The 15031-nt window shown below is 40.0% G+C and overlaps 1 protein-coding gene across 4 annotated transcripts in view; it reads right to left on the bottom strand.

The window, feature by feature from the left end:
• LOC136883405 (bromodomain-containing protein 8) overlaps positions 1-15031 on the bottom strand; it is a 445412-nt gene that overhangs the window by 344524 nt on the left and 85857 nt on the right. For all 4 annotated transcript variants that reach the window (XM_067155679.2, XM_067155690.2, XM_067155698.2 and 1 more), the window contains one exon: positions 14824-14918. In XM_067155679.2, the coding sequence (XP_067011780.2) occupies positions 14824-14918 (95 nt within the window). The remainder of the gene's footprint in view (positions 1-14823; positions 14919-15031) is intronic.

Here is a 15031-nt window from a genome sequence, read left to right as displayed (position 1 = left end):
TATGACATCTTCAACCTTGCTTATATGTTACATGAATTAGATATGCAAATATTAGATGGTATATTATTTCGTAATGAACGGTAGGTTAGTAGCAGCAAATGTTGGCTACATATACAAGAAACTTACAGAGTATTCCAAAACCTGAATAAATAACAGAAGTCATAGTAAAATTCAGTTAAAAATTCAAATAAAATCAAGCTACAGTTCAGATAAAAAATCAGATGAATTCAAATAATTTCAGATTGATTAGTTTATGAATGTAACAACTCAATTAGATGATAAACTAGTGATGTTGAATGATGTAATTCTTTGTAAGATATGATATACTAAACTTCAATCTTCAGTTAATGGTATAGACCACGAGTACAGAAATCGGCTTAGAATAATATCTATTGTCAAGCGTAGATTGTAAGTCAAGAATTTTCATTCAAAAAAGGGTGTAAAGAGAAAATCTAGCCCATTTCAATTAATGATGAGGTGCAAGTGAACAGTAAACCAGGATCGTACCACATGAATATGACAACTCAGCTGTTCAGCAGTAACTAATCATTTTGGAAGTCAAGTTGAAAATATTATTTTTCTCTTCCAATTTTTTAAATTCTCGCATTATGTTTAATAAATAGTTATAAGTTAAATTAATAATTTGAGGTATTATTTATGAAATGGAAGTAGAATAAGGAATATTAGAAGTACGTTATTGCATTTTTGAGTTGTTGAATCATTGCCTTGATGTGTCGGATGGAGATGTCCATCAGGAAGATCGAAATAGATAAATGTGGTAATCGGCACATTGTACCGCTTTTGGATCCCACGTAAAACTAATCCAAATTCGAGACACCCTGAGATGTTGGCTAGGAATCTGTTACGTTGACCGACCTGGTCACAGGAAGGGCGTAACGTACAGCGCCACCTTGCACCGGTGGCATTCAAATGAAGATACCTTCCTCAGACCCCGTGTCACACAGACTTTGCATCTCCGTGATGAGATAACCTTCTTTGTTGTTGGGGGTATTATGGTTGGAAAGTGTCCCCAGTGCATGCCCTGAACTCTCAGTGATGTATCCGCAGGGCTTGGGCATCCTCGATGATGATGATGATGATGATGATGATGATGCTTGTTGTTTAGAGGGGCCTAACATCTAGGTCATCGGACCCTAATGGTACAAAATGAGACAAATGACAATTTAAAAGTACAAAATTCATCCACTGACCAGAATTCAAAACGTGGTGATGAAGAATGAATGAATATGAAGTTAAAACAATCAGTGGATCCGACCTGCAATGCCTCACCTGACCAGAAACAATATTACGGACCAAGGGACTGTTTCCAAAGCACAACCCTGAATCGATGATGCTTGTTGTCTAAAGGAGTTCAATATCCATGTCAACGCTCCCTCATAATGGCACTTATCACTAGTAAAGGAGAACCATGGTATTTCTCAGGTTGCGGTACTAAACAACGGTAGCGTAAACTCATGGTGTTCCAAACATTATGGTACTACTCACAAGTATTGTACGTCGTACAGGTAACGCCGACCTCTGGTGTTTCTCACAAAATTGCAAAGCTCATAGGCAACGCAAACCCGTAGGGTTCCTCACCTAGGCGTACTAATCACGGGCGCCAGTATTCCCGTGGTGTTCCGCATGTAGTGGGTACTAATCATAGGCAACGAAGACTCACGGTGTCGCTCATATTATGTTTCTAACCACAGGCAACGCCCAAACCAGTGGTGTTTCTCACTTCATGGTACTAATCACAGGCAACATAAGATCGTGGTGTTCCGCATTTAGTGGTACTAATCACAGATACTGGAAGCCCACAGTGAACCCCACTCTGCTGCTACGAATCACAAAACTATTGAGTACCTAACAGAGTGGTACTACTCGCAAGTAAAGGCAACCCATGGCATACCTGCCAACTTTCAAAAAGAGAAATCCAGAAGATCCTTAAGCGGAAATTTTTTAACAACACACGCATGCGTAACTGTCTTTTAAGACATAATGAAAAAGGATGGCAAGGGGTGGGGGGTGGGAGATTATAAACAATTTCAATACAAGTCAATTACAACACAAAACCTCGATACATCGTTCCCGGAACTGTCGTTTTCCCGTATTCATCGTTGAATTTATTCGATCCCAATAATGTTCCATACAAACCAATGTTAAATTTCCCCGCATCTATCATTTCTCGAACTATTGTTATATCGCATCGATCGTCGAAAAATTATTTGCTCTCAGTCACAATTTTCCCGCTTGATCAATAGTACGTAAGAAAAATACATGCAAAAGTTTTTTGAATTTAGAAGGACTGCTCAATACTCTTAGCATATAATAGCGGCAACCTGTTACGCGAAAATGTACGTGCGATTCGGAGTTGGTAGTCTTGAACAAGGATCTTGTAGGCTGGACTGATGTGCGCAGGTCATTCACGTACAACCTCACTACAAGCCTCCTGGTGCCAACGGTTCTCCTCGGCCCACCAACCGAACCCTAGAAGTATTCTTATTTACAAGAATTAAAACGTAGACAGCGCAAAACTCAAATTTTGACACCATTTTCTGTGTTGGTATAGGCTGGCTAGGGCTGCCAACTTCGTTGAAATAAAGGGAAAATCGCATAGTGCGCCAGAAACATTTTAATTAGTCACAGGGTAATTAATCGCATCGTACTTTGTGGAGTGTCTGGGATGCTACAGGCCTGTTGAACGCTTTGTTGCCCTGTGCCCACTAGTCTTGAAAAGCTGGACCTAACCAAGCCAGACCAATAATCTTTTCTCATAGCCTAGTCTTGTAACTAGTTCCTAAGTTGCCAGCTTCCCATAAGCTGCTGTGACATCATTCGAGACGCGCCGCGTGGAATTTCTGACCTCTGTGACATGGTTTGACCTGAACTCAGGGAGCCGTGCCGTGTTGGGTATCTACCCATCGCTTGCAAAGAGACTAAGGAATATTTCCCTAAATACAGGTTATCGCCGTAATATTCACGTATATCTTTAATTTGCAATAAGAGAACTGAATAACGGTTTTCAATTATTACGAAATGTGTAAAGAAATGTGAAACGAAACGGCACAAAAGTCATGCTTTTTATTTTCATCTCGTAGGCCTATATCATGGTTGCAATATTTTGATACCGGTATATATAGTATGAGCTAAATGGTTAGCACGTGTTGGCCTTTGGTTCAAGGGGTCTTGATTGGGTCGAGGATTTTAACTTTCCTTGGTTAATTCCAATGGTTCGGGGGCTGTCTGTCTGCCGAATTAAACATTAGAATTCATCTTAGGTAGAGCCACATTTCCATATGCACGTAGATCGCCTATCACGCAACAATTCAAAAGACCTACACCCGGCTCCGGAGGCCAAGCGCTATTTTTTGTTGATGGCAACTTTAATGTTGCCCGCATTTATAGTTTTCCCGCATCCGTCGTTATTTCCCGCCTGCCCCCTGAAAAACGATGCATCGAGGTTTTACTGTATATGTTATGATCACCGCTGAAATTAAATACTTACACAAAGTTACATCTTGATGAGTGCTCATCTGTTTTCACTTAACAGTGGTAACACTTTCTGTGATCGTATAAAACAAGGAAATTAAGCAGAACATGCCTCCCGAAAAGACTGATAATATTGTTTCTTAGTTGAACGCATTACGAACATTACTAAATCAATTAAACACTTGTCACACAATTCCACCAGTTTCAAAACTACCGCCAATGTTACACACGCAAACAAACAAAGCCTTTCAGCTGCTACGAAGCACGATGCAGTTACTAAAGTTGTTTTATATAAATTCACAGCCTGCTACTTTTCACGTATTTCTTTTTGTCAAAATCGCAGCCTGCTACTTGTTTGGGAACATCTCATTGAATGAAGTAGCAGTTGAGGTAGAAAAGGTGACAAAAGCACGGTGATAATCGATAATGTGATTATCGATACATTTACCGGTCGAATTTCAAACACTGCACCTCGTATTACCAGCTACTATCGAAAGTCAAATCCGATTTGACTGCAGAAAGCGAAAAAAAGGGTGGATATTCAAAATCCGTAAAATAACGTTGTTCATCCGTACAACCGGAAAACATACTCAAAATCCGTACATTTTACGGAAAAACCGGAATACTTGGCAGGTATGCCATGGGCCATGGCGATCCCTGCATGATGGTACTAATCACAAGTAGTTTCACAGTTCTGATGCAATCATCCCTTGGTTGCCCCTTTTAGTCTCTTCTTACGACAGGCAGGGGATACCGTGGGTGTATTCTTCATCTGGACCCCGACCCACAGGGGGAAGACAGAGAGAAAAACAGAAGGCAAAAGTAGGGATCTGTCACTTCGAAAAATGAAGTAACAGACGAAAAAAGGCAGGGGCCACGAAGGGCGTGAAAATGAAAGACTCCTTAGGCCTTGAATGCTCTAATACCGTCGGGGTCAGAAAAGACCAAGAGTTGACCAAGGGAGGTCAGACAGGATAGATAAAAGTGAGGAGCCTGGCACAAGTAAGTGGAAGCAATGCCAGGACTAAGCTAAGGGGCCCGTGGTCGCCAACCCACGCTCAAAAGTTGAAAGCCCCTGGGGCCCCTTTTAGTCGCCTCTTACGACATTCACGGGATACCGTGGGTGTATTCTTTATCTGCGTCCCCCACCCAGAGGGGGTTTGGGTATCCTCGTTTTGGATAGTCAGGCAACAGCTGTTCGGCCAAACTGATCCGGAAGCTGGTAAAGCCTACTCGCTTCTTGTCAGGGTTGAGGAGGCGATAAATGATGTTGGGATTCAGAAGTGTCATGTCTAGCATGTAGAAGTATACTTTTTTTATCCTTTTACATACTTCTTCATCAAGGGGAATGATGCGACTCTCTGGTCATGGGAATCAACACCACCCATTCCACAGGTGAAGTCAACAACAAGATTGGATCTGAACTACTTCTTGCCATCATACTTTACCACTTCAGGATAATCTGTCCATTTCATCCACAGATACAGGAAATCAGTGTTCCATTTCATATGGCATTATCATATTTATATCCTCGGCAGCTGACACAAGACATTTACTTGCATAAGCATTTGTCTCTTTGGTTAGATTTTCCCAAAAGTCTGCTGTTAGAAATGTTCCAAGATGCTCGAGCTCTTAGTCACACAAGACACTACAGATCCAGGATTATACGGGAAGCTGTGGAAATACGTAAAAATGGGTCCAAATATTCTTTACCACTCTTAACCCTGACAGTAACATGTCTATAAATATCGCTTTAGTTACACCACACGTCTCAAAGACGTGCCACTCAAAACCTATTATTTACAGTTACGTTAAAGTTACCAGACGGAATGAACAAAGAATAGAGGTGGTGGAGGGGATAACTCTCCCCTCCTTATGAGGACTAGACGGAATTCATTCGCACGACACGTCAGAATATCGTATGGTGGAACTGTCAGGGTTAAAGGTATGCCTACATATCTGTTTTTACACTCCCCAACAATTGCTTTAAATCCATCCCATAAGCTGTTTACATTTTGACATGATATAGGCTTTTGGGCTTATGCCGTGCCAAGAAAATGAGGTAAAATTTTTTACGTTTCGCAGAGAACTATACTCTGCGTCATCAGAAGAAGATCTCGACTGTCCTCGAGAAAGGCTTCTAAAACAATAAGCATTGAATTGAGACGTTACCCAATAGAAGTGGAAATGGTACGTTCATTCGTCACCAGATGGCTCCTCGGACGCAGTACAGCGCTAGTGTTCGAGGCGGAAGCTGACGGAACCATCAGAATCAGTCTGAGAGAGTCATATAACATAACAGGCGTACACATATATGAAGGTATGACATTGACACAAGTCTCGAATGAAACATCTAGCGATGAGGAACGTACAAATTTGGAAAACACCGAAACGAAATAACAACAGTGAAGGGACAGGGAAGGGAACTACCTACCTACGTAAATCTTTAATGGCTGGCAACCAGGTATTACTTCACTGTTAGCCAGTGTTCCTGTTGAAATTGTTAGGATTTCTACGTATTTCCACAGCTTCCCGTATAATCCTGGACCTGTAGTGTCTTGTGTGAGTAAGAGCTCGAGCATCTTGGAACACGACATCATGACCCGACAATCGAGCCTTCTCAGCTATTGCTGATTTGTCTAGCTAGTTGAGACGAATATTACTTTCATGTTCCTTGACACGAGTACCAATGGACCGGCATGTTTGGCCACTGTATACCTTACCGCAAGTACAGGGAATTTCGTATACCCCAGGATGTAAAATTGGGGACAATTTGTCCTTGGTTTTAACCAGACTGTGAGCAATTTCAGTGATGGTGCCAAACACTGTTTTCATATTGTGTTTGTGGAGGACCTTGGCAATTCGATCTGTGGTGTTACGAATGTAAGGCAGGTAAGCAGTTCCCTTCACTTCTTCCTTCTGTGAGCTTTGCTTGGTCGTTTCTCTGGGATGCAGGGGTCTATGAATCTGCAAATCGCTGTACCCATTATCCTTGAACGTGACTTTGAGTGTGTTCATCTCCACCTGGATGTTTGATGGCTCACAAATTCATCTCGCCCTCTTGGTGAGTGTCCTGAGAATGCCTCATTTTTGTGCTGGATGGTGGTGAGAATCTGCATGAAGATAGCGATTTGTGTGGGTAGGCTTATGATAGACGGTATGTCCCAAGGATACAAAGAGATCTTTTTAGAAATTAAATATTAATATAAAATGTTAAGGGACATGTTTCGCCCATATTAAGGGCATCATCAGCCTCAAATTCAAACCTGTATGGTGAAAAATCAGGATCCTGATTGCTCTTACAAGCCATAAAAAGAGGATATCATTATAGGTGTCAGTCTAAACACTTGTAACATACTTTGTATTTACGTACATTTCAATACGGACCTAACATGAGAATTATAACATGTAATGTCCCAAGGAGCCGTCCGGTTTTCTTCTTACTAGAACATCCAAGAAAGGAAGGCGTCCGTCTGACTCCATCTCCATAGTGAATTTAATTGAAGGATGTTGCTGATTTAGGTGGTTTAGAAATAGATGAAGTTTCCCAGGACCTTCTGTCCAGACCACAAATGTATCAACAAACCTCCACCATTTGCAAGTTCTAAATTTCATATTAGGGCCCATACTGTCTAAGTATCAACTTGTGAAAATTTAAATCTATAATTCCACCTTTACAATACTGTACTTGTTTTTATTGAAAAGACTACATTAGATTATATTCATGATACATGTTTCGTCCTCTCATGGGACATCTTTAGTCACACATATAAACATTGAAAATAAGGCGAGGACACATTGAGATAAGTAAATAAAAGTCTTTAAATCATGTGACGCGGTGTGTTGGCGTCTTGTCAAATTTGAATGTTAAAATGGTACAGCACGAATATAATATGAAGTATGAAGTCCAGTTAAAACACAGATTGAAATGTTATATGCATAGAATTGCCTAATTATAAAACAACATGAGTGGCTATGCGAATAAAATTGTAGACATGTTGTACATAAAATAGTGTAATGATAATGCCACTTTAAAATAGCTTCCTTGATTAGATGAAGAAGGTGGAGTTATGTTGATAATATTGTGGGCCTCATTGCCTGTCCTGCATCGACCACTCCACCTCAAGTGTTAAAGCTAACCTTCAAAAGTTAAAAATCAGGAGACTACGGCTTATCACAATAAGTTATGACCCATCACTGATGATGCAAATTGCATTAATTGAAGAATATTTAACACATTATACTGCTCTATTACATAATTAGTCTTATTTATTTATTTATTTACACTGCATATATCTGAACACACAATTCTTCATCGTAATTGCCTTAGACCTCTTGAGAAGTTCAAAATTAAATTATTTGCTCAGAGCACTTGCCTTGCCGAATAGATTTTAAGGTGTGTTACTTTTTTTAAGGATCCTTTTTGGGGATAAATTGATATCAACTGTGCTTTTATCCTTGTAAACCTGCTAAAAGTGCCTCACAGTCTGCACTGCTATGTGGATATGATTGCCGATGCATCTGCCTTGCCAGAGTCCTCTGAAAATCCATTCCCTCAAGCTACTTGAAGAACGAGAAAAAACCCGGCATTCCAAAAAAAAAAAAAAAAAAAAAAAAATACATAAGTCTGTTCTCAAAATCGGGAGATACGTCTCTACGATCAGAAGAGAAAGAGGAAGGATCAAATATCGCCGGTCTGCCGTTTAAATCGGGGGAGTTGGCACGTCTACTGTTAGCTTTAAAGCAGGCTTATATTGTCAACAAACAATCGAGTTCAACTTGCGTCATCAACATAACTCCACCTTCTTCATCTAATCAAGGAAGCTATTTTAATGTGGCATTATCATTATACTATTTTATGTACAATATGCATATAATTTTATTCGCATAGCCACTCATCTTGTTTTATAATTGGACAATTCTATGCATATAACAACGTTTTAATCTGTGTTTTAACTGGACTTCATGCTTCATTTTAAGTTCATGCTCCACCATTTTAACATTCAAGATTGATAAGACGCCAACACGCCACGTCACAAGAATTAAAGACTTTTCATTTACTTATTTCAACATGTCCTCACCTTATTTTCAATGTTTATATGTGTGACTGACGATGTCCCATAAGAGTCACGAATATAATCTAATGTAGTCTTTTCAATAAAGACAATTACAGTACAGTGGAACCTCGATTATCCGTTCCCGGAAACTAAGTTTTCCCGGATTATGCGTTCAAATTACGTGGTCCCGCAAGCTTCCTCCTTAAATAATGTTGTAAAAATCCCGCATTATTCATTCCCCGAAGAAACTATTTCCCAGATCAACCGTCCAGAAATTTCAATCCCATCAACGCTAAATCCTCGATCAAGCGTTTTTCAATAAACTTTATCTCACAAAAGGACGGTCGTGGCATACTTATGGATCATGGCGTTAACACCCCGTCATTGCGATAATTAGAGTAAGTAGGTACTGTACTAGAAAAGCAATTGGCGGTGAACTTGCATAAGTGACCATCTTAGCATCGCATTCGGGTGGTATTGTTTAGAGAATCTCGGAAATCATAAAGCAGAGCGTGGCCACAACAATTGTAAGGAGATAGAACGCATTTCGACAGCTCTACTTGAAGACGGAAGGAGTTTCGTCAAATGTTCGCACTTATACAACGTCCACATTATGTCCAAGGTTAGATGTTTATATTTTACTTTTTTCTATTGTATTCCCGAACAGGTTTTCGGCACTTCCCTCAGGGAACTGTATAGTCACTGTGCTTTCAGGCATGAATTGAAACTGTTCCTTCTTAACACAAATTTTAATATCATCCTATACCGGTACGATTATGTTATCGAGACGAGAACAAATGTTGCACCTTACATACAAAAAGCCATGGGAGATCTTGGGATTGCCTATTACTGTTTCAGTCCTAATATAAGACTGGGAACTTTATGTTTTCGTGTTAAAAAGTAAAAAACCGCAGTCGTTTTATTTGCGCACGTTACATTTAAATGGTTTGTATCATTTCCAACTCGTACTGACATGTGCAAAGAGCGTGCTTTCCAGCTGAGCTCAAGGTCACGAATAACCATAACTTCTGAAGTTTTGATGAATTTTTTTCTCTTTCAAATTTGATTGGATTAGTGACAGGCAGAATTTAATATAATTCATTCAAGAACTTTCGAGAATCAATACTAACATTCAAAACCATATTCTCGAGTTCAACATAACCTTTAAAAGTCGATGCTGTAGGCCTAATTTACGCGGTACAAGATTTCCAGAAACTGACTACAAACAGTATACCGTAGATTACATTACAATGGAAGATTAAGAAAAGAAGGGATTTCGCTATCATGTTGGGCGGTTTTATATCTAGAGTGCTATTTTATTAGATGAGATAATTAAAAACCACCTGTGGTCAATTGTCGTTCGGCTTGACGTTATTATATTTTTCAAAGAGTTTGGCTAATCAAAGTTGCTGAAATGAAAGACATTTTCATGGAAAAATGACGAAGTTTCCCCTGTAAAATTGAACATAAAGTATCGAGATTAAACTCGCGTACCGGTAATTAATGTCTGATGCCGGTTTCACGATCAAACTTGCCTGCCTCTCATCCGGGGGGCCCAGGTTCGATTCCCAGCCCGGACAGGCATTTTTACATGGATATAAGGGCTTGTGGTGATGCTGGTGGCGATTATTGTTTTAAGAGGAAGTACAACTAGGCAACCATCCTCTATATAACACTAATCAGAGAGAAAAAAATGGAAGGGGTCCGACACTTCGAAAAATGAAGGTATCGGCCAAAGGAAGACAAGAGCCACGAAGGGCGTGAAAATGAAAGACTCCCTAGCCCTCACAAACCTAACAGCGTCGGGGTCGTAAAAGAACAAGAGTTGACCAAGGGAAGTCGGATAGGATAGATGAAAGTGAGGAGCCTGGCACAAGTAAGTTGAAGAAATGCCAGGACTCAGCTAAGGGCCCTGTGGTCGCCAACCCACGCTCCAAAGTTCAGAGCCCCTGGGGCCCCTTTTAGTCACCTCTTACGACAGGCAGGGGATACCGTGGGTGTTATTCTACTGCCCCCACCCACAGGGGGATATAAGGGCTTGTTTCAGGTCCACTCAGCCTACATGATTACCTTTAATTGAGGAGCTATCTAATGGTGAGATGGCGATCCCGGTCTCGAGAGCCAGGAATAACGGCCGAGAGGATTCGTCACACTGACCACGCGTCATCTCTTAATTTGCAGGCCTTCGGACTGAGCAGCGGTCGCTTTGCAGGCAAAGGTCCATTGGGGCTGTAGTTTGGTTTCGGAGTTTTTGTAAGATTATAATTATACACATTTCATTATTGTGATGTTTAGCCATATTGTTGATGGTTTTCATTCATTCCCGGATTTTCCGTTTGCCCGTCTTGCACGTTTTATTTTTGTGGTCCCTCCAAAAACAGAGAATCAAGGTTCCACTGTACTGTAAAGGTGGAATTATAAATTTTAATTTTCACAAGTTGATATCATAAGTTTGACAGGCGCCAAAGCAATAGCCTCCTTCTCAAAATGCTCCATAAAGAAATTAGCCACTATGGGCGAAAGTGGACTTCCCATAGCCACTCCGTCTGTCTGTTCGTAAAAATTCCCACCCCACAAGAAATAGCTGGAGGTCATGCAGTGGTAAAATAGCTTAGTAATGTCCTCAGGGAACAGGTGTTCAATGAGAGACATGACAGAGTCAATTGGCAGTTTAGTGAACAAGGACTCCACATTGAAACTCACCAAAAGTGCATTAGGTTGAAGGGTTATGGTTGACACCTTTTTGATGAAATACCGAGAATCTCTGACGTATGATTCAGTACGTCCATGCGTGGCTGAAGCAATTTGCTTAGGTATTTAGCCAGAGCATACGTAGGAGAACCTATCGCACTAACAATAGGTCTGAGGGGGACATCTTTTTTTATGGATCTTAGGAAGTCCATATAATCTAGGTGGCACAGCGTCCCTCGGGGACAGATGTTTATCCTCCTCTTTTGGAATTGAAGAATGCCTTAAAGAGCTTCATGGTGGCGTTGAACACACGAGTGGTAGGGTCACGTGAACTCAGTCTGTAAACAGGTTCTGACAATATACGCGAAGCTGTGGAAATACGTAGAAATCCGAACAATATCAACAAGGACACTGGCTATCAGTTAAGTAATACCTGGTTGCCAGCCATTAAGAATTTACGTAAGTAGTTCCCTTCCCTGTTCCTTCACTATTGTAATTTTGTTTTGGTATTTTCCAAATTTGTACGTTCCTCATCACCAGATGTTTCATTCCAGACTTGTGTCAATGTCATACCTTCATATGTGCGTATGCCTGTTATGTTACGTTATGTGAGCCTCTCAGAGCCATCTGGTAATACCAATATAAATGGTCCATTATTGGACCAACTTAGCATACTGGGCCACCAGGAATGAGTTAGTTCAATAAAGGACCATTTATACTGCTATTATAAATTTACTCATTCCAGACAAATATTTCAATCAACATCTATATCATCGAGCCATCTGGTGACGAATGAACGTACCATTTCCACTTCTATTGGGCAACGTCTAAATTCAAAGCTCATTGTTTTAGATGCCTTTCTCAAGGACAGTCGTGATCTTCTTCTGATGACGCAGAGCATAGTTCTCTGCGAAGCGTATAAAGAATTTTACATTATTTTCTTGACACGGTGCAAGCCCAAAAGCCCATATCATGTCTATAAGTACGGGCTGTGAAAGCATCAATGGCAACATGTTTAAATTTTTATTTACCATTGTCCATTGATCTAAATTGCTTTTATTAAATGTCCCCATTCGCCTCTTATCAGCCATATGGTATTGTCTAATAGTCCTACTTTTACAACATTCCTATCTAACTCATTTATTTTTAACTTTGATAAAGACAGCTTCATGATCACTTATACCATCCAGCATTTCTGTTTCTCTATAGAGCTCATCTGGTTTTATCAGCACCACGTCTAGAACATTTTTCTCTCTAGTTAGTTTCATCACTTTCTGATTCACCTGCCCTTCCCATAACAACTTATTCACCATTTGTTGGTCATGCTTTCTGTCATTCACATTCCCTTTTCAGTTAACATTTGGCAAGTTCAGATCATCTGCTATAATAACGTTCCTCCCTGTATCGTTCTGCATCAGCGTCAGTGCCAGCCGTCCCAGGAGTTGTACACTCCAAAAACATCAAATTGCCTATTGTCTTTAGAGACAAGTCTTACACCTAGAATTTCATGTTCCTCATCCTTAATTTTTCATAGCTTACAAATTCTTTCTTCACCAGTATGAATACTCCCCCCTGTTATCATTCTTAACCTGTCTCTATGATAAACACTCCAGTTCCATGAGAAAATTTCCATATCCATAATATCACTTCTCAGCCATGATTAAATTCCTATTACAATATATATACAGGATGTACCAAAACTCAACGGCAAAAATTTAGGAATGGTTTCCTCACACAGAGCGAAGAAAAAGAGGTTATGACAGCATGAGTCTGGAAACGTATACTTACAGATTTATTCAAACCTTGTGACACAAATTAATTTTAATAATAATTTACATGTCCTCATGCAATCATCTCCATCAACAGAGGTTTGCCATTAACATCTGGGCAGGCATTGTTGGCGATTCCTTGTCGGGACCCTACGTTCTTCCAAATAGGCTTACTGGACAGAACTACACGAATTTCTTGCATACAGCATTGCCCAATTACTTGGAAAACATGCCACTTGCATCCCGTCGACAAATGTTTTTCATGCAAGATAATGCTCCCACACATTTCAGTCTGCTGCCCGCAGGTACCTGAATACCCATTTCCTGAGCGCTGGATAGGTTGAGGAGGACCAATTGCTTGGCCACCACCACGCTCTCCTGGAATTTTACCTGTGGGGACACGTTAAGTCTCTTGTGTATGCAACTCCTGTTCCTGATGAAGCAACTTTATGTGAGCGTATTGTGATAAGCTCTCAGGCAGTACGCACTACACCAGGCATTTTTGATCGCATGTGTAACTCCATGCGACAACGAGCGGAGGCTTGTATTCAAGCCGAAGGTCGTCACTTATGAACATTTCATCTGATACATGCTCAAAGTGTTTCAGCTGCCGCTACAGACGTACGGTGTATATGTACAAAAGTTTGAATAAATCTGTAAGTATACGTCTCTGGACCCATGTTGTCATAAACTTTTTTCCTTCTCTCTATGTGAGGAATCCATTCCTAAATTTTTGCCATTGAGTTTTGGTACACCCTGTATATATCTATCAAAAAACTTGATTCTGTTCCATTCTTTACAATACTTCCACAGTTTAACACTAACAATTTTATGTCATCCTTACTTGACTTTATGCTTCCTATACTGTCATCACCACTCCCCTGGTACTCATATGTACCATTGCAGTTCAAGTGAAGGCCATCTGAGTGTAGATCCATATCTTCTACCCACCCATTAGGATCATAATTTCTCACATACCTATTCATAGTCTCATTTAAATCCCAAACAAATACACAAGGGGATGCGACAGTTAATGCTCAGGTCTAGAAATACTGAGAATCTGTAAAAGGAACAAACTTCTTTTTTTCTTTTTCCAATTACACGGGGTCGGCACATTTGTGACGAACCAGCCCAATGTGGTGTATTCACTACTGTCTGTTTATGTGGTGATCCGAGTGTGATGCCTTGTATGTAAATGAAGACATGTATTTATTTGTTATAATGGAAGCCATTTCTCTTCAGTTTCGACTAAGTAAATTTAAACAGTTAGGTTCTTCAGTCTGTCTAAACTAATTTATGCATAAAATTTAGAAACTACTTGAAAAGGTAACAACTTAATTAAAAATAGAACTGACAGTTTACGGGTTATCAATATTTTTAACTTTAATAAGTTTCAAATGTTGTACACTATCAAATCTTTAATAAAAACATCCAAATAATGTGGAAGTATATAGGTGAAAACTTGTAACCGATGACAGGTATTCTATTTTTATTTAAGTTCTTTCTTTTTCAGGTAGTTTCTAAATGTATACATTTATAAATTAGTTTCAACAGACTGAAGTATCTAACAGTACCTGAATCAAAACTAAAAAGAAATGGTTTCAGACATCACACACTCAGGCTGAAGAACCCCACAGTTATAAATTAGACATGTATTAAGACGAACACAAACACCTCGCCCCCAAGCTGGAGGAACAACCCAGGTGAGGATAAAATCCCCGGCCCGGCATTGTACCCCTAACCCTCCACATTGACCATTCAACCAAGGAGCCAGACTGCCACATGAATAATACTAGAACAAAAATAAAATGAACCTGGAGGTTTCCACGTTCGATCAGCATCCAATTTTTCACGTTCTTTCAACCAAATGGCATGAGCTTCAGCAAGTTTCTCCTTTTGCTTCTTTTCCCTGCAAAAAGAAAAACCATATTCACAAAAGGGCTCAAAATTTAAAACTCTTTAAGTTTGATGCAACTATTTGTTTGGTAGAACCAGGCTGTATTTGGATGATGCTAAAGAGAA

Source organism: Anabrus simplex, chromosome 1, assembly GCF_040414725.1.
Source record: "Anabrus simplex isolate iqAnaSimp1 chromosome 1, ASM4041472v1, whole genome shotgun sequence".
In the NCBI taxonomy this organism is placed as follows: Eukaryota; Metazoa; Arthropoda; class Insecta; order Orthoptera; family Tettigoniidae; genus Anabrus; species Anabrus simplex.
Note: the sequence above shows the minus strand (reverse complement) of the source record. Positions and strands in the feature narration are given on the sequence as shown.